General features: G+C 42.3%; 2 protein-coding genes across 10 annotated transcripts in view; both read right to left on the bottom strand.

The window, feature by feature from the left end:
- Positions 1-1,768: 1,768 nt before the first annotated feature.
- On the bottom strand, positions 1,769-5,624 carry Gp5 (glycoprotein V (platelet)). 2 transcript variants are annotated; one of them, XM_063270306.1, is made up of 2 exons: positions 5,274-5,601; positions 1,769-4,717 (listed from the first exon to the last, which is right to left on the bottom strand). In XM_063270306.1, the coding sequence occupies exon 2, from the start codon at positions 4,713-4,715 to the stop codon at positions 3,012-3,014; it is 1,704 nt and encodes a 567-aa protein (XP_063126376.1). In that variant the 5' UTR covers positions 4,716-4,717; positions 5,274-5,601; the 3' UTR covers positions 1,769-3,011. The 2 variants fall into 2 exon arrangements, with proteins under 2 accessions (XP_063126376.1, NP_036927.2); NM_012795.3 differs by having other exon boundaries at positions 2,532-4,717; positions 5,596-5,624.
- Positions 5,625-7,231: 1,607 nt separating this feature from the next.
- Positions 7,232-25,072, bottom strand: part of Atp13a3 (ATPase 13A3) — an 86,175-nt gene continuing 68,334 nt past the window's right edge. For 6 of the 8 annotated variants that reach the window (XM_063270760.1, XM_039088616.2, XM_039088615.2 and 3 more), the window contains 4 exons: positions 22,654-22,742; positions 18,144-18,224; positions 17,105-17,194; positions 7,232-10,667 (listed from right to left, as the gene is read on the bottom strand). In XM_063270760.1, coding sequence (XP_063126830.1) covers positions 10,470-10,667; positions 17,105-17,194; positions 18,144-18,224; positions 22,654-22,742 — 458 coding nt within the window. In that variant the 3' untranslated portion in view covers positions 7,232-10,469. The other 2 variants (NM_001109369.2, XM_039088618.2) reach the window with 2 other exon arrangements.

Genomic DNA, 25,072 nt, shown 5'->3' with positions numbered 1-25,072 from the left:
CACACTGTCATGGATTTGGGAGGGATCAGAGAGGCACAAGAGGTCTTGGAGTAGGGAGGAGTATCGTGAAGGAAGTTCTCATGTATGAGGTTCTCAAACAAAAACAGTTTGTTAGCCCAGTGGCCTAAACTAAGTCTTGCCCCCAAAACTCTTCCTCATGTGCACCTAACTCCCAAAGTTGGTAATTTGTCTTGCCTCTGTTTTAAAATGTCCAGTAATCACCAAGGGTTTGAGAGAAATAGGAAACACACACCAAAAACATCCCAGAGGGAACATATATGCACGGCAAGGCCGTCTACAAAGTAAAAACTTTCAAAATCTCTTAAGCTTTCAGAGCATAGGAAAACCTCAAGATGCAAGCATAAAAGTTTATAAAAATCGTCCAGAGCTATGCAGTAAGACTATGTCTCAAAACAAAACCAAAATCAAATAAACAGACGGAAGGCGGTAGGTCATAATATTGTCACTCAATGGAATGTTATATAATCATCAAGTCTCCCGGAGGTGAGGACTGCTGTATTCTGGTTAGCATCACTAAGGTAAAATTTAAAATGTACCACTCAGAACCATGTGAAACACATTTCCTGAGTAATTTTACTGCTCAGGAAAGAGGAAGAGGAGGTGTTTTCAATACTTGGTTTTGACACTGTTCAAAAATTGAATTGAATAGAGCAAAGTATAAATATTTTAGGAAGCTGGCAAAGTGTCTGAAGCCATCCTCTACATTTTTCTGGAAATTTCTGAATGTCCTGAAATTTAGAAGCAACTTCACAGCTAGTCGAACTTCAGAGGATAACCCATCGAAAGTGGACACTTGTGGCTCCGCTCAGACTTTCTACTTACCAGAGAGCTTGAGATAAAATAGTCAACCAACTTGCCAGATGAAGCAAGGCATGAAGAGGCAGTGAGAAACATTAGAACAGTGGGGTCCAGAATAGTTGATCAAAACAGCTGCCCTTGGGCCCCAAGGACCAGCCCATTGTCTATCTGGCAAGGATTGCCTCACTTGGTCCTTGAAGCTCTAGTAGGGACAACTGTTATCCTCATCTGACAGATGAATAGAACAGGTTTTGCACTAGGAAGCCTGCCTCAGAGAATAGTGGTTAGAACTGAGTCTGCATTTCACCAAAAATAAACTAAAATAAAATAAAAAATAAAAATTAAAAAATCTAGATTTGTGGCTATAGGTGGCTCCGAATTTTTGCAATAAACAAGATGAAAACTATCCAAGGAGTTTATAAGCACAAGAGGCTAATTAAACAGATACTCTCAAATCATACCCAGGACCAGATTGAGGGTGTTGCGCAGGAAGGACAAAGTGAGGAACCGGGAAAGCGTCACCAAGGAGGAGATATTGGAAGTTGATGCTGAAGAAGTGCATGGATGACAGGATCCCGCTCTCTCTCCTCCTACTTGATGGTGCCTGTGGCCCGAGAGCACAGGACCTGAGCACACAGGCCTGAGGCCTCCTGTAGTCAGACACAGCTGCTGGATATAACCTCGGAGAAAGTCTGCTCTCTTCTACACAGAAGAGAATATCTTGACGATCTTCTTTCAAAACCATGATTCCCACTGAATGTGATCACCCAAACCTATAATCCTAGAGCCTGGGAGAGTAAAACAGAAGGATCTCAAGTTCAAACCCAGCTTGGGATGCATAGCGAGACATCGAAAAGTACAGAGGGTGGGGTGGGGGGCGGGCTGTAACTGCATGCTCTTTCGTGATAGCCGTCACCCGCTGGGCAGTTTTTGTATGCAGGGCGCTGGGTAAAGTTTTGTATGTTTTATTGCCTTTAATTCTTACAACAACCCTACGAGGCAGGTGCTGTTTTGTCCCCTTTCAAGAATGAGGAAGATCAGGCTTACTGGATGTACAGAGTCCTGGGGGGGGGGGCGGGTGTTAGTAAATGGGGACACCAAGACTGAACCCTCACTTGTCAGCTCCTAGCGCATGTTTAACCACTGTCTCTCACAAGCAGCCAATTACTGCAACAAGGGTTTAATTGTTTTCTATTGGAAGGATAAACGAGACTGATACAAGCGCAGTCCACTGGAAACCAAGCTGTCATTACAATCACCAACACCCGTCTCATGGTCACAGCTCCATAAATGCCTGTGAAATGATGTGGCGTTTTCTTCTAGGAAATGGGAAACAAATGACATAGGGAAACTCCCAGGAGGCCAAATGGGACTGACTAAGCAGCGCCCCAAGCTTCCCAGCACTCTCCGGAACCTTGTCGGCCAGGCTCAGGTTCCTGGGGGGTGCTTGTTTCAGAGCAAAACACCCCCCGAACCCCCCCTCCCCCGCCACGGCCTTACCTACTGTAAGGTCATTTTAGTCAGTTCGGGAGTGGGTGCTGCAAAGTGGCTGCTGTCACTGGGATGGACATGGGAGCTCCTGTGTGTCTTAGCTCAGCCTATCACAGAGGAGGCTTGCTCTGAAATTTGTCACTGGATCAGAGACCAGTGCCCTTCCAAACAGCCCCAGAGCAGAACGAATTCAAAATGAGACAACAAAAAGGAAGGGATACGAATTCTCCTTTCAGGTAGAAAGGGACAAGAACACTCCAGCTTGTTCCTGGGAAGAGCCTTCATCTCTGGGATCTAGGGTTCGCTTTAGGCCGGTGTTCCTTCCACAAATGTTACTCAATCCTTGCTCGGTGCAGGAGAGGTCTTGCCCACCTGGCAGGATGTGGCCTCAGACTCAGAAACCAAGAAAGAGCTCCTCTCTCCACCAGGCACCCAACGCTGCACAATGGGACGGGATGAGCCAAACACAAGCTAAGTCCTGTGCACCCCACCCCCACCCCCAGCTCCCGAACCTAACAACAGAGGAGGAAAACCAGGCCAGGCTAGAAAGCAGTAGCGATTTTACAAAAGGTCCTTCTGGGGAGAGGGGAGAAGGGACACTGAGAGGAAGAACTGGGAGAGGGGAAATGGAGGAATGGCACACAGCATCCTGACTGGATTCTTCTTGGGGCCCCGTCCACAATGCTCTGGTCACAGTTTGATTAGTTAGACGATTTTCCCATTGCCTCAAACAAGAGCTCCTCTCTGATTAATGTTCGAAACAGCTGGCCGATTTTAATCATGGCAAACACGATGAACCCGGCTATGGTGGCCTGGGCTATTAGAAGTAGAATATAAAGATTCCAGTAGAAGCGGTTATCGGGACTTTCACCCCTGGCCACCAGCTGGACCCACGCCCAGGACTGCGAGCTATTGGGCCGCTGGGTCGGATCCGGGGCTTTCAGAGCATTTTCGGTTGGAGGGTCGGGAGGCAGACCGCGAGGATCTGGGCACCACTGGTCACCCTGCAGCAGCTCCCAGAACGTCAGGCTGGCGCGTGACTCTGGGCCATTGCACTGCGGAGGCTCATCTCGGCCTAGGAGCTCCAGGTGATGCCGCAGCCACTGGAGGAAGGGCCACAGGCCACAGTCGCAGAGCCAGGGGTTGTGACCGAGCAGGACCCGGGTCAGTTGGGGCAGAGCCGCGAACACGTCTCCTGGCAGGGTCTTCAGCTGGTTATGCTCAAGCTGCACCGTCACGAGGCTGCTGAGGTTACGGAAGAGCGTGCGGGGCAGGGCCCGCAACCGGTTGTGGCGCAGCGACACCTGGCGCAGGCGCCCGAGGCCGCGCAGCGCGTCCTCCGGCAGCTCCTCCAGGGCATTGGTGTGCAGCGCGAGCACGCGCAGCTCCGTCAGGCCGTGGAACATGCCGCGCGGGAGCGCGCTCAGGAGCGGGTTCCGTGTCAGCCCCAGCGTCTGCAGGCCGCTCAGGTTGCGGAAGGCGGCGGCGGGCAGCGTGCGCAGGTGGGTGCCGTTCAGCCACAGCTCCCGCAGGCCGGCCATCTCCCCGAACAGCACCTCCGGGAGCTCCTCCAGAGGGTTCTCGAACAGGGTCAGCCGAGTCACGCAGCTCACATGAAGGAAGAGCGCGGGCGGCAGAGACTCCAGGAGGTTTCCGGACAGAGTCAAGGTGCTCAGGTTTCCGAGGCTGTCGAAGGCACCCGGTGCGATGGAGCGAAGGTGATTCCGCTCCAGCCGCAGCTCAGTCAGGGCGCCCAGGTTGGCCAGCAGCCCCGAATCCAGAGACATGAGCCGGTTTGAATAGAGCAGCAGTTTCTCAAGCTTAATTTGCGCCCCAAGTAATCCCTGGGGCAGGTGGGTCAGGTTGTTTCGCGATAAATCCAACACCTTCAGCTTTCCCAGGCTCGAGAAAAGGTTAGCAGGAAGAAAGGAGAGCTGATTCTGGTTCAAACAGAGATCCCGCAGGTTAAGCAGTTTCTGAAACAGGTTTTGGTCAAGGTCCCTTAGTGCATTGTGGTCCAAGAACAGCTGTTCCAAAAGCACCATCTTATCCAGGATCGCACGTGGAAGATGAGAGATTTTGTTGCGCGTCAACCTGAGGGTTTTTAGTTTTACCAGGTCATTGAAGGTGCCGGGGTCGATGGCAGAAATGTGGCTATCTGAGAGCATCAGGCGCTGAAGGACCGTCATGCCGCTGAAGCTGTGGCTCTGCAATACTCCCCGGTCCATTCTGAAGAGCAGGATGTGTGTGAGGTTCGTGGGCAGACCTAGCTCAGCGATGTGAGCCACGCTGCCGCCGGAGCATTGCACGGCATCGCGGACCACACACTTGCAGGTTTTGGGGCAGGGGAAGGGTTGGGCGCCTACTAGTGAGAGCACCGCGGACAGTAGGACGCTCCTTAGCATGTCTGAAAGGCAAGAGCATGACATAAGGCTCAGAGCAGATCTTGCAGCCCTGCACCTGCCGCAAGCACAGTTCTTGGACCAGCACTCTCGCTGCCTTGGGATGTCCAGATACAACCAAGTCTCCTTCTGTTCTTACAAAGGCGGATTAAAAAATATTCTATTCAGCTTATGTGGGTGCTGGAAGTCTAGATCAGACTTCTGGGTACACATTCTTAACCACTGAACCATCTCCCCAGTTTAGAGTATTGACATTTGGGCACTATGAACAATACCTTAAAATCGTGACAGAACGAATTAAAATTGTCACGGTCTTTTCTAGAGAATAGAAAGCAGTGCCTCTGGGACTGGCTGTGCCACTGACTTTAACAACTTAAGCAGGGAAACTTTATCCCCAATAGTCAGCAAGGGAACAGCAAGGCCCACTTCCACTAGATTCAGTTTCTTACAATCATATTTTCAAAGTACTAACATCCCACAACACATTACACCCTTCTGTAACCGCACCCCCATCCCTAAGCCCAATGGAGCCGGTACCCAATGATGCCCACTGTTCTATACCATGCTTCTCCAAACTTTGCACTGCTACAGTAACACAAGGACAGTAGGCTGGGCGCTCCAATGCACGTGAGGTTAAGGGTCACATAAATAGAATTTGAAGTCAGTCTCTCTGACTCACACATTTAAATAAGGAGCTACTGTTTCGCTTATAAGCCAAGCTGCTTAATAAAACTACTCTGGGCATTGAGTTGTCCAGGAAGCACAGAGTTCACTCAATGTTTCCCAAGTAAAAATGTGTACTGTTTCTTGTACCAGGTCTCCGTTTGCTCCTATACAGACTGAGCCTCTAATTGCATACTAATGTAAGAATATTTGGCCTTACCTGAAGCAGCTCTGCACCCTGGACTGACTGAAAGGCTCGCAGCTCTGTTTGTGACTCAGCACCTCACAGAGGAAGAGAGAGTATTCTTGCATCCTGAGGATAAAGACCTTAGCAGATAAAAAGTCAAGAAAAAGGCTATCTCCGTAAGGCACATTCTAGGTTTTAATGACAAAGAGCTTTCAGACTTTGAGAGCATGTTTGTCCTATTGTCAAAGCTAGAGGGTAGAAGACCTTAGTTTTCCCAGAAATGGTATGCTAATTCTCATTACATCGGTGACCCCAATAGGCATTTTTTTTGCATGCTATATTGCACTAATTCTCATTCTTGTGCATGAGTATGTGGGTGCACATGTGGCAGTGCCCCACTCATGGGTGTCAGAAACTTTAGGCATTTTTCACCTTCCTCCATGTAGGTTCCCCAAGGACTCCTACCATCAGTCTTAGGAGGTAATGCTCTTCACCTGATGAGCCATCTCCTTTGCCCAACATTTTCTCTCTTAAGGCTAAAGAATTCTCAAATGCCCGACCCCCACCCCCAATGGTCTAGCCATTGTCAAGCATGTTCTGTAATAGCATTGCCCAAGAGTTCATGTTCAGTTTAATGTCAAACTGCCTACTGCCGTGGTTGTACTGACACAGTGCCACATACCATTCGAGAACTCCTGGTCATCTCTGGTTGGTGCTTGGCACCCTTTCAATCTCGGGTCATTCATTGTTTCCATGAATGCCCATCCCTCACTTGGCACAGCTCAGGCCCAGCCTGAAGGGCAAAACAGCACACCAATCTATCAACCTATTGTCTCAATATGCCTTTTAATGTTGCATTTAATGACAAACTTGATGCTTTTCTTATAATGAAGAAGCTGTTCTTAAGCTTCTGAGAAACTCATGTTCTCCTTTTATGTGTATTTTTCTCTCCTTTAGACAACCTTGCTATGTATATGTAGCCCATGCTAGCTCCAAATATACAATCTTCTGGCTTTAGTATCCTAAACTTTGGGGATCACGAAGACTGCATCACAATGTCCAGCTGTGTTCATTTTCCCATATGCAACTATAATGTAGACATCCTTTATAAATGCTATTATCCATTGTCAAGTCATAGGTGTTTATCAAGTAAATCCCTCCAAGGCAAAATACCCACCAATTCCTTTAAATGCTCCAAGGCTGTTTTCCTTAGCCTTAGATCTGCGGGGGATACAGATTCCTTTGTACGTACCTAAGAGGCAGTTGCTTTAAATGTGCTATCACTATTTTTTATTTTTAAGACAAAAGGTTATTCTTCACCTTTAAAGACAAAGATCTAGTTTGGGGAGATAGCTAGATAAGCAAAATGCTTGCCTCGCAAGCATTAAGACATTTAATCTCTGGAATTCACAGGAGACAAATGTGTCCCTGGACCTTACTTCAAAGTCTTGACTGGCTCTAGTTCTCACCAAGCAGCAACTCTAGACCCCAAACTGCCACCCTCCTTGCAGTGTGCACCAGTCAGCTAGCTTTTCCCACAACCTGTCCATCAAGCTAAAATAGTCAAGCTGCCTTCCTCTCAACCACCCACGGGAGGTGGGGTGGGAGGGCAAAACCCACGACAGTGAAATTGGTCCCAAGAGAGCTACTTGTAAAAAGTATAGACATATTTAATTCATTAAAAGTTTTATTTTGAATAGCTTCAATCAAAAAAGATTTCATACAGTTATTTACAAGGCTGAATGTACAATTATGAATATCTACCTTTTTGACAACAGGGTACCATTTTTGAGCAGCAATACAATTTTAAAAATATAAAGATGTGTCATTTCTGATATATAAAGTTACTTAAAAAATCCACGGTCTCAGGGAATTTACAAATTATAACAGGAAGTAACTTTTATTAATTTCATGTGCACATAATTACCAAATTGTAATACATTAAAAATACATGTAAATGCCCAGACTGTACAAAAGTTAATACCCTATCTTGTTAAAGTTCCCAGTAGCCTCCCACCATAAATACACAAAATCCTTTTGATACAACAGAACTGCATGCATGAGATATTAGGTGTTCTCTAAAGCTTGAAGTTGCTCGTCACTGGATCTGAGTTTTTGCTGCTTTTGGAATATATATATATATATGTATGCATATACATATATACACACGAGTGAAAGCGAACATTCTTCACCACGCCTGTGGAACTGTGCACTGCTTTCATCATGGGGATAAAGTGTGAAAACAGTGACAGGCTTGCTGAAATGAAAGGTGCGATTGGAGAGCTTCAGAATGTCAGGCTTATAAAACATAAAAGTCACTGCTCTCACCCAAGCACTATTTGCAGCATTCCTTTACAGCAGTTGGTGCTAGAAGGTAGAAAACAGTTACCACTATTTATTTATATTTAAGGGAGGAAAACAAACAACTTTAAACAACCCTGAGGGAGACCCACATTAAAAAAATCTTATTTATTTAAAAAGTTAAAAAGCTACATATCATTATTTAACAATTATTTTCCCAGACATTTCTGTCCTTTAAGTATGTGCATAAATAAAATTTAAATCATCAATATCAATCTTAATACATCAAAATAATATATTTACAGATTTTAAAATTTAGGTTTGTTTATACTCAAATAATTTAATGTAAAATTCAGAACCAAAATTACTACGTAATGATGGCCTACAGGAGACTCAGTCTACCTACGGCACTAAGCAGGACCCATGTCTGGATTCACAGACATTCTTCCAACAACATTCTCAAATGGAACAGGCCTGTCCTGTCTATGTTCAAATCTAACTTCGTACAAATGCCTTCTCTCACCTACATAAGACCTTGTTCCTTTGCAAACGATATGGACAGATGAGATATAAACCCTTATCAACTCTAAATGTTAAAATGATGTGTCAACATAGCATTTATGATCATGCTCCTAACGATGTTAAATACAATTGATACTGGGTTTCTAAGCTGTAGTTAGCAATTAATCATGTTTCAGTATTTAAACCAGAGAGTAAGAGTTAACAATTCAGAAAATGATTGACTAACATTAACATTATTTGAAATGCACATGGAAAGTATAAAACAAGGAGAATAATAACTATAGAAAATAGTGCTAATTCACAGCTCAAGAGGTCTAAGATGCATAGCTTCATAGAATCATTCATGGGACAACTGTTCTAATATCGAACATATAGTATCATACATTTTGTTGGAAAAGTCGACTGTGTTTTCCTAAGAATCACTAGTGGCAACAGCAGTGACAGTGATCCTGAGACGGATTTACTTTTCCCACAATTATCCAACATCATTCGGGTCTTTGCAACATTAAAAAAAAAAAAAAAGGTTCTACAAATCTGGTTAACATTTGGTAAACTGGTATTTACTAGGTAAAAAGTATTTACTAGGAAAATAATGATCAACCCAGAGAAGTGGAAAGCATACACTTGTGGTTAAGAAAGAACACAGGGGGCTGGGGATTTAGCTCAGTGGTAGAGGGCTTACCTAGGAAGCGCAAGGCCCTGGGTTCGGTCCCCAGCTCCGAAAAAAAGAACCAAAAAAAAAAAAAAAAAAAAAGAACACAGAATAATGTTATATTGTTACATTTGTTTTTAGGGTTCACTTTATAATGCCAGTTGCCCACACTTACTCTAACTGTGAGGCATTGTGAAAGTTCCTTATGAACTATCAGATAAAACATAAATGTGCAAATGCTTTCCTCATTCCTTTTGGCTAAATAAATGTCTAATTTTTTAAAATTTTCTCAAGCTCACTTGTTACAAAACAGGTATTGATGACTTCTGGTGCCACCTAATGGCAAGAAACAAGCTCTGCAGCTCATATTGCTTTGTAAAAGTCACTCAAATTCAGGATTCATTATTCTTTTAAGCCCTATTATTCAAAGGAGAGACATATAGCAAGGTTAAGATCTAACTGAAACAAACACAACAAACACAGCATCATTCCATTCCTTTAGGTAGGGAGGGAGGGAAGGAGACGAGAGACTGGAAAAAGAGAGAGAGAGAATATAAACATCTAAAATGATACAAGTCCCAAAAGAAAAAACAAACAGGTTGAAGACATATGAATGAAGTCCACTGCCAAGAGAAATACAATACCCTCAATCTCTCTCCCTGCAACTGTATTCTGAGACAGGCTTCTACCATCTATTCTAGGCTATCCTTGGACCCTATAGGAACAATCTTCCTGCCTTAGCCTCCTGCCTGTGCAGGACTAGGGGCCTTTACTGTCATACCTGGCTCAGAAATAGACCTTTCTAGTGAGAGACTTCTTTGCTTAAGTAGACTGCTGATGTCAGATACTACATGGGACCCATGGAATACTATGAAGGACATCTCAAGACAGCAGTGGAGCACCTAGCTGTCTAGAAAGTACACCAAGGCAGGCTACACAGAAAATATAAAACCAGAAATGGAAATCACCTGAGTTGCTCTATCAACAATAACACTACAGGTCATAAAAGAAAACTGGTGTACGTTTAATGTAGTCTTCTTTGGGAGAAAACACTGGATCAAAGCAGGTTTTCAACCTATTTTCACTAAAGGCTAATCACAATTAACTATTATTTTTAACTATCACAATTTTGGGGCCTACATGTAAAAGAACTTTCTAATAAGGGGATTTGTGAAAATTATAGAGGCAAACTAGTGTCAAAACCTACAATCTGTAAAACACAAACAGTTTCTCATACCCAATACAAAGTGTGCATCGTATTTAGGTTACTGCATGAAGATATAGCCAGATTTATAGTTAAAAGCTAACTGTGCAGAAATGACACTTCACTGTTCTGTGTTTTTAACTGCCGTATTATGAGAGGGCTATATAAACTGAAAGAGTGCTGTTCTGACAGGGTCGTCACTGCTACTGGACAGCAGAGCAGTCTTTGCTATGCTATGGTGATGATCTGACATGATCCGTTCTCCTTCACTATAGCTTTGGCTTCCGTCGTCGTCTGAGGCTTCGGCGGCCACTCGGGATCAAACTGGAGCTCCTGGGCTAGATACATGTACTTTGCTTTTGGTGTCTTCTTTCTACAGCTCAGGGCCCAGGACAAGCAGCATTTCCCCCATCGATCCACTGACTCCTAGGAAAGAAAACACCCAGGTAAGGGCTTTTTGGTTACAGCACGCATCACGCACAGAAAATATGGCATGACTTCTGAACATAACAAATAACTAGGAAAAACTTCATGCAAAAAAGCCAGCTTTCAATTTAGGAACAGGTTGATTTTAAAGAGGATTTTTCCCAGCTCCTTTAGTTTTGTGCACGTATTTTATATACTGATATACTCTAACAGAAAATACTGAAGAAGGCAGTGAAAGATATCATTGTTACTGCTAATATCACTTTCAAAACACAAAGTATGAAGTAAACACCGTTAAAAAAAAGAGAGAGAGAGACAAGGTCCTGATTTAAAAAAAAAAAAAAAAAAAAAGAAGTCACATCTTTTAAAACCACAGCTTTAGCCAGGCATGGTGCCACATACCCGCAGTTTTGGTGCTGGACTGTTAATTTTTTGTCGAGATGAGAAAGGTCAGAGTCATATGGGAAGAGGAAACCTCAACTGAGAAAACGCCTCCATCGGACTAGCCTGTAGGTAAGTCTGTGGGGCATTTTCTTGATTAGCGATTAATGTGGGAAGGACCAGCCCACTGGGGGTAGTGCCATCCTGGAGAGGTGGTCCTGGGTTGTCTAAAACAAGCAAGCTCAGCAAGCCATGGGGAACAAGGCAGTAAGTAGCATCCCTCCATGGTCCCTACTTCAGCTCCTGCCTCGGCTTCCCTTAATGACAGACTGTACCCTGTGAGCCAATAAGCCTCTCCTCCCCAAGGTACTTTTGGTAAAGGTGTTTATCAAAGCAGTACAAACCCTGCTCACATAGTTGTGTAGTAAAATTCTGTTTCAAAACAAAGCAAGTACCACCATACTCACTAATGTAAAACTGCCTTTATCCAGGAGGCTTCCCTTGGGGCTCTAGAATGGGAAGGAGACACACAGAAAGGTACACAAGCAAGTACTGGGCTGGAGAGATGGCTCAGTGATGAAGAGCACTAGCTCTCCTTTAGGACCTGGGTTCAATTCCCAGCAACCACACGGTAGCTCACAACCATCTGTAATGGGATCTGAGACCGTCTTCTGGCACACAAGTGTACATGTAGGTAGAGTAATAATATACATAAAATAATCTTTAAAAATACCAATACACGGGGGGGCCTAGGGGGAGGGCTATAGGAAAAGATAACCAGGAGGGGGCCATGAGTGGGATGTAAAGTGAATATGTAAAAAAAAAAAAAAAAAAATTGAATTAAGTTTTTTTAAAAAAAGAAAAAAAAATACCAATACACAAAATAAGTTGAAACCATTGTAATCAGTCATGAAGTTACTGATGAATATGACCTTAGATAAATTATCCTTGGAGAATGGGAAAGCAGAGTTACTAGGGAAAAAAATAGTTCAGTGAAGTTTAAATAAATCTGACTATATACTTCACTTCTGAAAACAGCCCATATATTACTTTTTGGCTATTGCTTCTCCCAAGTAAAATTTAAATTCTAGATCGTTTTTTGCCCACCAACACTGACCCAGCCCACACTACCACACCACGCTCTAACCTCAACAGAAGCAACTGTACAAATGAAAGTACAGCATACCAGATGGGCATTCTTTTTTTAAACATTTTCTTTCTTTTTTTTTTAAAGATAGATTTATTTATTTATTTATTTATTTATTTATTTATTTATTTATTATATAAGTACACTGTTACTGTCCTCAGACGCACCAGAAGAGGGCATCAGATCCCATTACAGATGGTCGTGAGCCACCATGTGGTTGCTGGGATTTGAACTCAGGACCTCTGGAGGAGCACAGTGCTCTTAACCACTGAGCCATCTCTCCAGCCCCAAGATGGGCATTCTTATATGAGCATCCAAAGTACCTACAGCCAAGAAAGGCAAATGTGCTACAATGTATACTTGAAACACAATTCCTAATCAGTAGCCTAGCACTGGGGAGGCCAAGGCAGGACGTTCTGAAGCTCAGCACCAGCCTGAGTTAACCGAAATCCTTGGGCTGATTAATCTACAAAGTGAAAGCTCCAGCTCAACCAACCGGTCCACCAATCAACTAAGGCAAAGAGCAGCCAATCGACAGGACCAAGCCTTCAAAGTGAAAGCTCGGAAAACTACCTTCCCTAAGGCCCTTCTCATTCAGTAAGACAGCCATCAGTAACTCCGCCCTCCTCTTCAGTTTGTGGTTAAACATTGAGATGCATTGCTCCCAAAGATTTAAAGGCAAAATCGTAGTCACAGATAAGTTACAATCTAGGGGAAACTAAAAGATTTAAAAAGATTATTCTCCAGGTAACCTCTATTATCATCACAATGAAGGTTTCAGATGTCTGTGGTGGGACCTGCCTGCAATACTAGGTGGAGGCAAGAGCATGCTCACAAGCTGAGGCCAGCCTGGTCTACATAGTGAGTTCAAAGTGTTTTTCAGTGAGATCCTACATTTAAAAAAAAAAAGCAAAGCGAAGTGGGGGTAGGGGTGGATTTGGGGGAAGCAAAAAGAATCCACCACAGTGTTCAGCATTAGGATCCAGCGGTAACACACGCAGGGTCCTTCAGGTGATCTGAGCAGCAGGCAGCAGTTTCCTTCCCCACGGAACTCGGTTACCGAGGGGATACTGAACTACTGCATTGTGCCCCCTTTCTGGTGCTTCCAGTCTTCCATACAAGAGTGGAAAAGACCACTGTTCCTAAATATGAAAGCTGTCACCATCATTTATAGTAGCACTGCTAAAGCAGAGAACAGTGAATCCAGTGGAGGGGTGATGTACAACAGGCAGAAAGCCAAAGTAATGGGACTTAAGACAGACACACACACCCTCTACATTCACTGTTCTATACCCGTGGAAGCTAAGGCAAGCAATATAATTAAAGCCAATGGCATTAACTACACAGCATTCTTGGGTACGCATGCACACATATAACACACACATATACAGACATGAATGTGTGTACTTTTGACGTCTGTTTAAAACAATGCATATTCATTATATGCTAACTCATAAGGAATGCCTGAGATCCCCCTACTCCACCATAAATAACTAGAAACAGGTTTGTTCTTTATCTCCATACAGAAAAATACTATACATAGGTTGGTGAGCCTGCACATAAATGCACCACACAAATCTCTCCCAAAATACCATAGTTCACTGGAAGGGAAAATTAAAGGCTACAGGCATGACAGAGTGAAAAATCAGGAGAGGAAAGCAAAGGGAGAAAGTCAGTCACTGTGCAACACTAAGATGACTTAGTCACAGGGCTTAGAATGAACACTTGGATCTTCCCAGAGTAGAGAGTTTCTGTCCCTGAAGCAAGAGAACACTGGATTCTAGACTTAATTAATTTGGAATGGTTAATGTATACAAACAGAATCCCTGAGACAAGGGCAAAGGCACCACAGGTCCACAGAGAGCCACACAGAAGGCTCATACAGATCTGTAGCCACACTCGTGCTTCTGAGGCATTCCAAGTTGTACATTCTAATGCCCAGCTTTTCAGGACCAGCAGTCCTTTTGGAAACATTCTCATGCATGGTGTGTTCTGTGGTTTTCATAAATCTTCCAGTTCAATCCTCAATATAAAACGAATACACTCCAAACTCGTAGTCTATATAAGTGGAAACAGTATTTTCATGTAGATTTTAAAGTTGCAGAATGGCTACAGTTTCCAGATTTTCACTAACAAGGTATGTAACCTCAACAGGAAACAGTGCACAGCGGCATGGTTCTAGTTCTCACACGACTCCCCAACTAAGGCACTGAGGATTAGTGTGGAGGAGCCTAGACTGCAGCCTACAGCTGCGAAACCTTCAAACTAACTCAGTGGTTCCCATGAGTACGCTAAGGGAAAGAAGGAAAGGGTGTTCTTTCCCAACACTACACAGTAGTTTCAGTCTGAGATCTCCTGGGCTTCTCTTGAAAGGAGGAGCACGGAGTGGGCAGTGCGGAAGGACTGCGGCAGAGTCGGCACCATGTGCCAGGCCTGGGTAAGGCTGCCAGCAGCTGTTTGCCCGCCCGCCCGCCCGCCCGCCCGCCCTCCATGGGAGTTTCTACTTCAGGATGCGTGGCACCTCAGGCTATACAAGTCCTTGGCAGGGTCTGTGTGCTACTGGACATTTATTTAGCAGCACCAGTGGCCTCTACCCATTCTGTGTTAAAACCTGATACCTAAAATTGTCTCTATAGACACTGCCAAGCAGTCCTTGCTGGAGGAGGGAAGGGAGAGGAAAAGGAAGGGAGCTAGAGAGAGCTGCCACCAAAAGAAGCCATTACAACACACAGAAGGATCTAAGAGGGAAAATTAATTTCTCAACTTACAACTCTTTTCTAATTAGAAAAGTAAAGCTCTAAAAAGTGCTCTCTTAAAACCATAGAACTAAGGCCAAAATTCTTGTCTTTTTTTTTTGGTTCTTTTTTTTGGAGCTGGGGACTGAACCCAGGGCCTTGCGCTTCCTAGGCAAGCGCTCTACCACTGAGCTAAATCCCCAACCCCCCAAAATTCTTGTCTTAGTGGTTCCCAAAATGGGTCAGTCTGTGGGACGTGTCAAGCCTAAAAGCTATGGACTATCCCATAGCTTCATTCCCTCCCGTGGACACTTTTAGAGATAGAAATTCACATGAAATAATAAAAACTTTTAAAAAATAAGAACCAGATACTTAGAATTTTTTAAGAAAACATGTATTAGTAAGGAACACTTTTTTTTTTTTCCGCCATTTTATTGTGGTTGAAAAATTGGGGATTTCCTTGAGCTGTGTGTGGTGGTACATGCCTTTAATCCCAGCATTTAGGAAACAGGCAGACAGATCTCTGACTTTGGTTTCCGGGACAACCAGAGCTGTTGTCCAGAGAAATACCGTCTCAAAACAAAAAAACAAACAAAAAGAAAAGAAAAATTGGGGATTTCTAATTCAAATATTTTATTGGGGGCATTATTGACTAATTAAGCAAATAAACCCCTCTTTAAAACACTCCTGCATAGGGAGGGAGCTAGAGAGCTTTTTGGAGACTGTAAGTTTCCCTAGGCTGTGCCTTTCCAATGAACCCTAATATTTCACATGAGAAGGGTGACCTGAACCAGTGTGACCTTCTGCAATAATGAGGTCATCACCTAGAGAAAACACACCTTTGCCATTATCACAAAGGAGTCGCAGCTGAAGGATGACCTAAGCCCTGGTTCTGGCCTTGCCCACTACTAACTAGAGACAAACAGGCACCATACTGCTTTGAAGAAACAGAAACTGGAATTGGCATCAGGCTCATGCTGTCACTGCATGCCACCATTACTCCACCATAGAGCACACAGCACAAAACGGCATGGCATATCCTATACAGTAAGCCGGGCAGGAAACATGGATCTTAGGCCTGCTCAACTACTAACACATAGCCCAGGAAGTCACCATTTAGGTGAAAGGTATAAGAACATGAGTTAATGATCTAAGTAAAAAATGCCAGCCAATTCCCTTCAACTCCTCATATGGTTGATGGCTTAAAGACATCACCCACTCTATAAAGAGCAGTGGGTACCATGTTTTGAAACAGACTCTAATGCGGCACAATCTATCACTGAGCTCTCTATGATCTGGTACTTCTGCAGATAGACAGCTCTCCCGTGTGGGACTGAGATTAAATGTTGAAGTTTTCATAGGGCTCTGATTGACTGACAGCAGTCTAAGTCTAATCTGTAACATTTTCACACTAGGAAACATTTACTCATTGGCTTCTCTTTCCTTTTGCTAGAGGAACCTTGTACCTCCAGTAAATCACAGGCTATTCCATTGACTTTAAAAGCCCTCACCCGTATGTAGAAAGGAACAAATAATTTTCTAAGTCAGAATCGTTAGTCAGAGAAAGCAAAAGGCCACCTTAAAATAATGCATAGCAACTGGTAAAATAAATACATAATGAAATGGTAAAATAAAAATCAGAAATAAATTCTCAAAATATCTCTTGATTCTGATCCCCTACAAAACTTGATTTGAAACTTTGTTTACGTACCATTTACCATCTAAGGGAATCAAATACATAAAATATAAAGCGGACAGAAATGGAAGAACTGACTCTGGGCTAGCTGGTGGTGCACACCTTTAATCCCAGCACTCAGAAGACGAGGGCAGGCAGACTTCTGTGAGTTCAAGGCCAGCCTGGTCTAGAAAGTAAATTCCAGGACAGCCAAGGCTCTACAGAGAAGTCCTGTATAAGGACAAGGACAGACAGACTAATACACACACATACACGCACAGTTAGGATGGGAATGGAAAAGTCTTGTGGAATTCCCCAAGTCCTAAAGCACTCTATTAAATGCTTGCCATGATTTTTCTAAGACTTCTTATTTAAAAAAAGAAGAAATGCAAGGCATAACAAAGACAGCTGAAGCTACACACAGAGTAACAGAAGCAAGAAAACAAGTGGAAAAACCAAGATATAAGTGAAGAATCGACAGTAACTGCTCATTTCCAACCTGTGGTGGCTGTGTGGTGCTGAAACGGTACTCTCCTTGTTTGTCTCGACTGAACACAACTTTCCAAAGGACCGTGTCAAGGAAGAAGCTCTGAGAGACATTCCAGTGAGTTAAGAATTAAACGTAAACACACACATTTGATAACATTCACACAATGCTACATCGTTAACAAGGATTTGCTCTCCATATGGCAAACCTTAGTACATGCTACAAAAGGATAAATAACAGAGCTTTTATAGTAAATACAAATCATAAAATTCTTGATAAAAAGTCTAAACTTCCTGATCTCCAGTCTTTCCCTAACAATGTTGATGATTCAGAAAAAGAGTTATTTTCACTTAGTATCTAATATTAATTCCATCTACGGATATATTTACAAACATTTCATCAGTGCCCAATACAAATAATTCTTTAGTTAACAAGAATAAAAAAATAACATTTGAAAAGATGAATGTACACTGTAAGAAAGGGAGTGCTTATGATAGGTACAATTTTAGATGTGCTTTCTAGGACATCTAGAACAGAAAATGCAACCTATGGACCAACTTGAAATGATACATCCATTTCCCATTACATGCTCCCATCGTATGTCAATTTAAATCTAAGCCATCTTTTGTTGGGACAGCTGAGTTTCAGGATAATTTCTCAATCTTGAATTATTACTAAAATATATACAAACTTTCAAAAGCTTCCACTACACCTTTAGCCATCACAATTTTATCTGCCTTACCTGTTTCTAGCACGGGTTAAAGAGCAGCATCGAGAACTTACTCCTCTTTCTTCCTTAAGTGGTCCTCTACTCTCTCCTCACAGCACAGGCTCTGGGCACCGTCTGGATACCTGCTTCTTTTTCACCCCCCACTCATTCACAACTAGTGTTTGAATGCAACTCATCAAATCTTGATATAACTACAGAAAAGGTCAGAGCAGGAAGCTAAACGAATGTCCCTGAAATGAAATGTGAGTGTGGGCTTCTATATAATAGTTACCTGCTCTCCCAGCACTAAGTCACCCCAGAATCCCAAAGCTGAGTGCTTACCTCCACCGTGATAGACACGAAGGCATTGGTGAGGACAATGATAAGCATATATATGCGCCACTGGTATGGCACACACATAATCTAGAAGACAAAACACTTTGGTTAAAGTTCTCATCTTAATTGAGATTAGAGTATTACACCATAGAATCTAAAGCCAGGCACGGCAGCACAAGTACAGGAAATGTAGACACAGGAAGTTCATGAGTTTAGGCAATCCTCAGCTGACTAATCCTCAACAGACAAATCCAAGCTTGCTAAAATCCTATTATTTATATACATATGTATAAACAGCAAATTTATACACATACATAAATACAAGTGTTTATATGTACACTTTATCCATTAAACTTTCAATAATGTCACAAAGCATATATCTTTTCACACAATAAAATTGTAACTCAATTTTAAAAGTGACAATTCTGCATTAACTCTTAGAGACTCAACAGTCCATGTTCTAATCTATAGTGTTACAAATGTCTAACAAATCTATACTTTTCAAATAAAATCTCTTTCAAAAGTGAGGCAGAGGCCAGAGATATGAGATGGCTCAGTGGTTAGGAGCATAAGCTTCTCTTCAAAGGCTCCAACCTCAGTTCCCGGCACCTAATCTGGTAGGCTCACAGCTATCTGTTAACTGTAGTTCCAGGGGATTCAATGTCCTCATCTGGCCTCTGCAGGCACGGCAATAAGCATGCACATCCCTCTAACATACACACAATTAAAAACAAATATTTTTTTAAATATGAGCTGAATACTAATTTAATACTGGTCAAATCTCAAGGTAACTTCCCCATACTTAAGCCTCCAAACAACTGAACATGCCAAAATTTGACTGCTTTCGACAACATAAAACATCCTTTTAGTTAGCAAGTATTTTTATCACCGAGTACCTAAGACACTCTTAGAAGCCAAGGACCTGATGTGGGTCACATTAACATACTGCTTAACAAACTCTTTAAAGGTTTGATGAAGAATCTGTAAGAGATGATGGAAGACCAAGCCAGACTGGCCCAATGAACCCAGTCACAGAATTTTCATAATAAGGAAACAGCAAAAACAAAACAAAAACAACAACAAAACCCCCAAAGAACCCACGAACAAACACACTTTAACAAATGGTGGGACACAAGAAATAAAGAAGCATGATGGAAGGAGGAGATGATCATCTTAGCTTTAAGCCCGAGCTTCTTGATAAGATGTGTGCAGACACTTATGTGTACACAAAGTAGGATGCCAGTTTTCTAGTCTATCACTCTCCAATTTATTATGCCCCTTGTGTGGGATTAGAAGCATGCATAACTACATCCGTCCTTCTATGTGGGTTCTGAGGATTTGAACTTGGGCTCTGCAAGCACTCTTACTCTCTGAGCCAGCTTCTCAGCCCCAACGCTTTTTAAAATATGCAATTGGGGAACTGCCATCACTGCATATTCAGGTCTATAGAGCTCAGCAGTGAGAGCTAAACTCGGGTATAGAACTGAAGATTCTTTGAGTGACAACTACAGGCAAACCATGGCCACACGGAAGATTTTCTGAGTACTGAGGGAAAAGAGGGACATAACCAGAAAGGTGAGGAACTAATGCTTAAAGACAGATCAGAGAGAATAGGACCATGATGAAGACTGAGAATGAAAATCACAGAGGGCAGGAAAAAGCCAGAAGGGAACAAAAAACCACAATCTCCTAAGGAAACACTGGCCTGGCTACATGGTTCAATACTTCAGAAGCTAAACAAGGCCAAGGAAAAGGACTTCAAAGGCACATGCCCATTGGAGGGATATTAACTACTAAGGTAGTTCACAGCCTTAGTCAGGGCAGTTTCAGTAAATCAGCCATGCTATGTGGCAAGTGTATGGAGGTGAGTGAAATATTTGTTCAAAATCCTTAACTAAACCTCTCAATTCATGAACACACTCATATGCTGCTCTTCAAAGTTCAATACTAGTGCAGTTTTTATGAAGACTCAAGATAACCTTTCCTATGGTTTCACACATGGTGAAATGCAAGATGTTACGAGGGAACAGGTCTTCATGAGCAATCAGTTCACAGGGGTTCCCCCTTCAAGGAACGATCGATGTACTTTCCACCCAGGTAGTTTAGTTATACCAGGAGCAGGTTGTTCAGAAGTGAACTGGGCTTCCTTTACTTTCTCTTACTATAAATACTTATTATGTGATCTCTTCCATACATGCCCTTCCACCCTTGGGCTCTGAAAGAAATGGAAGTCTGCACTAAAAGCTGACCAGATGCTGGCTCAGTGCTCAGACATCTAGAACTGAAAGCCAACAAACCAAACCAACAAACAACCCCCTCTCCTCTCTTATGATTATCTTTCTTCGAGTCGAGTATTTTGTCATGGCAACAGAATTCATTAAAGGGGCTAGAGTGATGGCTCACTGGTTAAGAGTACTCACTACTCCTGCACAGGACCTGGATCCAGTTTCCAAGCAAATGGACTTAGCAAACAAGCCAATATTCTAATACTGGACAAAGATATTGACTTGAAGCCAAAATAGGTGATTAAAGATGGTAATTTTAGGGGTTGAGGATTTAGCTCAGTGGTAGAGCGCTTGCCTAGCAAGCGCAAGGCCCTGGGTTCGGTCCCCAGCTCCGAAAAAAAGAAAGAAAGAAAAAAAAAAGATGGAAATTTTATACACCAAACCTGCACCTTGGCTGCTGTCGCCATCTGTCTCAATCTAGGGAGTGAAAGCACCCAGAGGACAAAGTGATGAATGATAATGAAGATGTGCTGCGTGCACTCAGTGGAATTTATTCAGCTATAAAGAATTAAATTATATCATCTGCAGAACAGACAGACAGAATTGGAAAAAACTATGTAAGTGCAGCAACGCAGGCTCAGAAGGACAAATACACGTTCCCTCTTAGATGGCGATTCCACCTTCACATTAGGTGTCAGGGTGCTAGAAAGGACAAGTAAGAGAGGAAGGGAGCCATGCAGGAAATGGAGAGATTGGAACACATGTACATTAGTGGTTAGAGGTTTAGGCAGAGGCAGGGAGGTGGCGTGAGCTAAGGAAGTAGCCTTATGGAAACCTACTCTTTGCAAGCTGATTAAAAAGATACACAATGGACGGGGGCTTCGGGGATGGCTCAGTGGTTAAGGGTACGTGTTGCTCTTGGAGAGGATCCTGCTATAGTTCCCAGGACCCCACATGGAACCTCACAACTGCCTATAACTCTAGTTCCAGCTGGTTTGACTCCCTCTCCTGGCTCCTATGGGCACTGCATGCATGTGGTATATCTACAGACATGCAAGCAAAATACACATACAAAACAAAAATAAATCATTTTAAAAAATTATATACATGTATGTGTGTATGTATTATATATGTACGTTTTTCTTGTATTTTTTCTTAAAAGAAGAATGAGTTTGAATGAAGACCACGCAGGGGTAAACAATGCTTCCTGCAGAAGACATAAAATATATGATAATCTTAAGTGTCAGGTGTGGGGTATTTTCCTATAAATTACTGGTCAGGGAGGCCCTGGAGGCCCCTCCAACCAAAAGAGACTACAGCCATTGCTCATCCCAGCTAGAAGACTCAATTGCTGAAGATCAAAACTCTGACTACAGAAAGACACAAAGAAATCAAGCTGAAACTGATCTGGAAATTCCGCAGTAGACCTGGCACGCCACTGTGGTCTGAGACCTACCAAGCAAAGATTTATGTGTTAGTTAGTACACAAAGGTTTGGGGTAACCAACTACTCTTGACGAGATTTCAGGCTTGCTCTTTAGGACAGATCTCACTGCTGGTCCATGGCTGGGCTGGGTCACAATCCCTACTGTTGTTTTAATAAATGGATGTGAGCCTCCCAAACACGTCTGTTTCCACTGAGCAGGGCTGCTCTCAACCTTGGTCAGAGAAGCTTCTTTTGGCAGTGTCCAAAGCACTCAGTGCAGAGACTCTGCTTCCTGACTACAGACACACTGTGACCAACTGCCTCAAACTTCTACTCGCACGCATCACCCCACGACAGAAGATACCCCTCACAATGCACCACAGTAAGTCTTTTTTCTCTAAATGGCTCATCGGTATACATCCTACCATAGGAATGAGAAAAGTAACTAAAACAATATGAAAAACAAGCATTGCTCACAGAAAGAACAACTAATTGTTCCCTGAAAATATTGAGCATCTCAGAATAACTCTAATCCTAAGTGCTTTTCCTGGGTCCCAATAAGCCAATCTAAAATGTAAAAAGAAATACGCAAGAGACAACACTATCTTGATTATTCAACAAGAGGCTGCAGCAGAAGTCCTGCTCTGAAATACATAATGATTCTTTACAAAGACATCTTAAATAAAGGGAAATAAATACTGGAAAAAATAAAGGTAGTTTATTTAATCTTTCTTCGGTACCAAACATCCAAAATATTATTTAGCTGTTTACACTCCACATGATACTACAAAGTCCCTTGCTACCAATGTCTTATTGTTATCCCAGTTTCTATCAACCTTGACAAGTAATGAAGTGCTAAGCCTTACCTCCAGAAGCTGGTCAACAGAGGCAACTGGATGCAACATGATGAATAATATGAAAACATACAAAATAATCACAGATATAACAAAAAAATCTGGAAAAGAAAGCCAACAATTAGGCATTTCCCTTAAATTAAAAAGTGTCAAACATCAAGAAGCATACAATTACTTCAAATATACAATTTGGTTTGAATGCCTCTACTTAAAATGATGAAATATAAAAAGCATATACTGTTATTTCCTACAGTATAAGACATTTGCATAGCCTCCTCCTCCATATTTATTAGAGATTAACTCCATTCCCTTCAACCTTAAATGTATGCAGATAATGGTGGCATTCTGCTTTAATCTCAGCATTCCAGATGTGGACAGATCTGAGTTCCAGGCCAGCCAGTAATACACAGCAAGACCCTGATTATGTGGTTCCCTTGCCCTAATTTTATAATTACAAATGGAAACTTAATAATCTACTGCACAAAATACAACTAAAGTAATAAATATTAGTTATCTGAAAGTTATTCTAGTAGTTAAAAAAATGCTGGTTGGAACTAAAAAAAAAAAAAAAAAGATAAAACGGGGAGAATAAAAACTAAAAGAAATAATCACATGCAGGTGATTTCCTCTGGAAAACAGAGGTAGGAAGACTAAGTCTGAGGTCAGCCTGATCTGCAAGAGATCTCAGGAAAAGAATGAATCAGAAAGGATAGGTGGGTGGGTGGGTGGAGTTTGAGTTCAATAAAGAAATAACCCATGTTAGATACTTTTCAGATCTTATTGAATTTAATAATTTATCTTTAGCTAAGGAATTTGTTATATTTACCTAAACCTGTTTTTAAAAAGTTGCTGAGTCACCCCCAGACCTGACTTTTTAAATCTGCCAGGATTTCCCTAGGAGTGAATATCTATCCATGTGCATCTCTCATTAGCCCAGGTCAAGTCACTATGGCTGGGAATGCCTGGCAGTTAAGAGCACTGCTGCTCTTCTGGAAGATGTAATTTCTGTTCCCATCACCCATATCTGGTAGCTGACAACCACTTTTAACTCCAGCTCCAGAGAGAGAACCTAATGCCCTTTTCTGGCCTCTGCGAACACTGAAACACAGAGGCAGAGAGAGAGAAAAAGACATACATAAATAAAAGTAACTATTAAGTAGTACTCAAAAAAGGTAGATGTTGTGTACCTTTATATAAGCACACAAGAACCTTTTGCAAATAAAGAATGGAAAAATCTAGTATGCAGTTGAGAGAGGTAGGAACGTCTATTAGGCTGCGCTCAGCTCCTGGGTCCTCTTGGTACTGTGAGTGAGTGAGCTCTTAGCAGTCCTACAGACAAGTGTCAGAGCAGGTTACATGTTGCTAGTGACTACAGGTCTGGGCAAAGTGATTAAGTTAAAATTTTTGAGTCATGGGTTGGGGATTTAGCTCAGTGGTAGAGCTCTTGCCTAGTAAGCGCAAGGCCCTGGGTTCGGTCCCCAGCTCCGAAAAAAAAAGAAAAAAAAATTTTTTTTGAGTCATAAGTCAAATCATTTTGCCTAATGGAGAAATATTGTTACAATGAAGTTATTTTGAAAAAGTAGATCCTCTGAGATACATGAAATAATGTAAAATAAAGAGCAGGCATGGTAATTCCAACACTTAGGAGGTGGGGGAAGGAGGATCAAAAATTAAAGGATTGCCTTGAAATCCTGCAAAAGTGACCTATGGTGACCTTGTTGGAAACAAAATGTAAAATAAGCTATTCTGATGGCACATGTCTACAATCCCAATATTTGGGAGACTGAGACAGGAATATCACCAGTTCAAGGCCAGAAAGAGACAGTGGAATGTCTGCAAAAGTGAGGGTTAACTATCTATCTGTCACTGTGTTCCAGTCCTTTCAATAGAAAAGGGTTTCTTGACTATTGCCTTCAGATAGCAAAATAACACAGAAAGCAAGCACACTTCTCTTGCTTTCTTCCTCTTGATGTCTCTTTCTTAAACAGTAATCTCTACCGTGTAACTCAGCTATCTAACCCTTTTTCCTTTACGCAGTTATCAACAATATTTTTTAAGTCTAAGTTATCTGAAGCATTCCTAAAACAAAGCACTAAAACTAAACAAAAAAAATATAGACAGCCTAAATTTAGTGATAACATCTTCAGAGGCAAAGACAGGAGTTGGATTTTACAAACAAACAAAAAACCCCATAAGGATGACCAAAAAACCCGATCAGTTTCTGTGACAAAACTGAAAACTACCAGGTATAGTGCTAACAACTTCAAAACCACAACTTGGGAGGTAGACGGATCAGAAGGTCAATGTCAATACCCCCTCAGTTACATAAGACCCTGCCTCAAAAAGAAGTTAAGCCTAGTGAAAAATGACAGTTGAAATTTAAGTGTGAACCATCAATCATACTTGAAATGGAAGCACAGCCAAACACAAT

This window comes from Rattus norvegicus, chromosome 11 (genome assembly GCF_036323735.1).
Source record: "Rattus norvegicus strain BN/NHsdMcwi chromosome 11, GRCr8, whole genome shotgun sequence".
NCBI lineage: Eukaryota > Metazoa > Chordata > Mammalia > Rodentia > Muridae > Rattus > Rattus norvegicus.
Note: the sequence above shows the minus strand (reverse complement) of the source record. Positions and strands in the feature narration are given on the sequence as shown.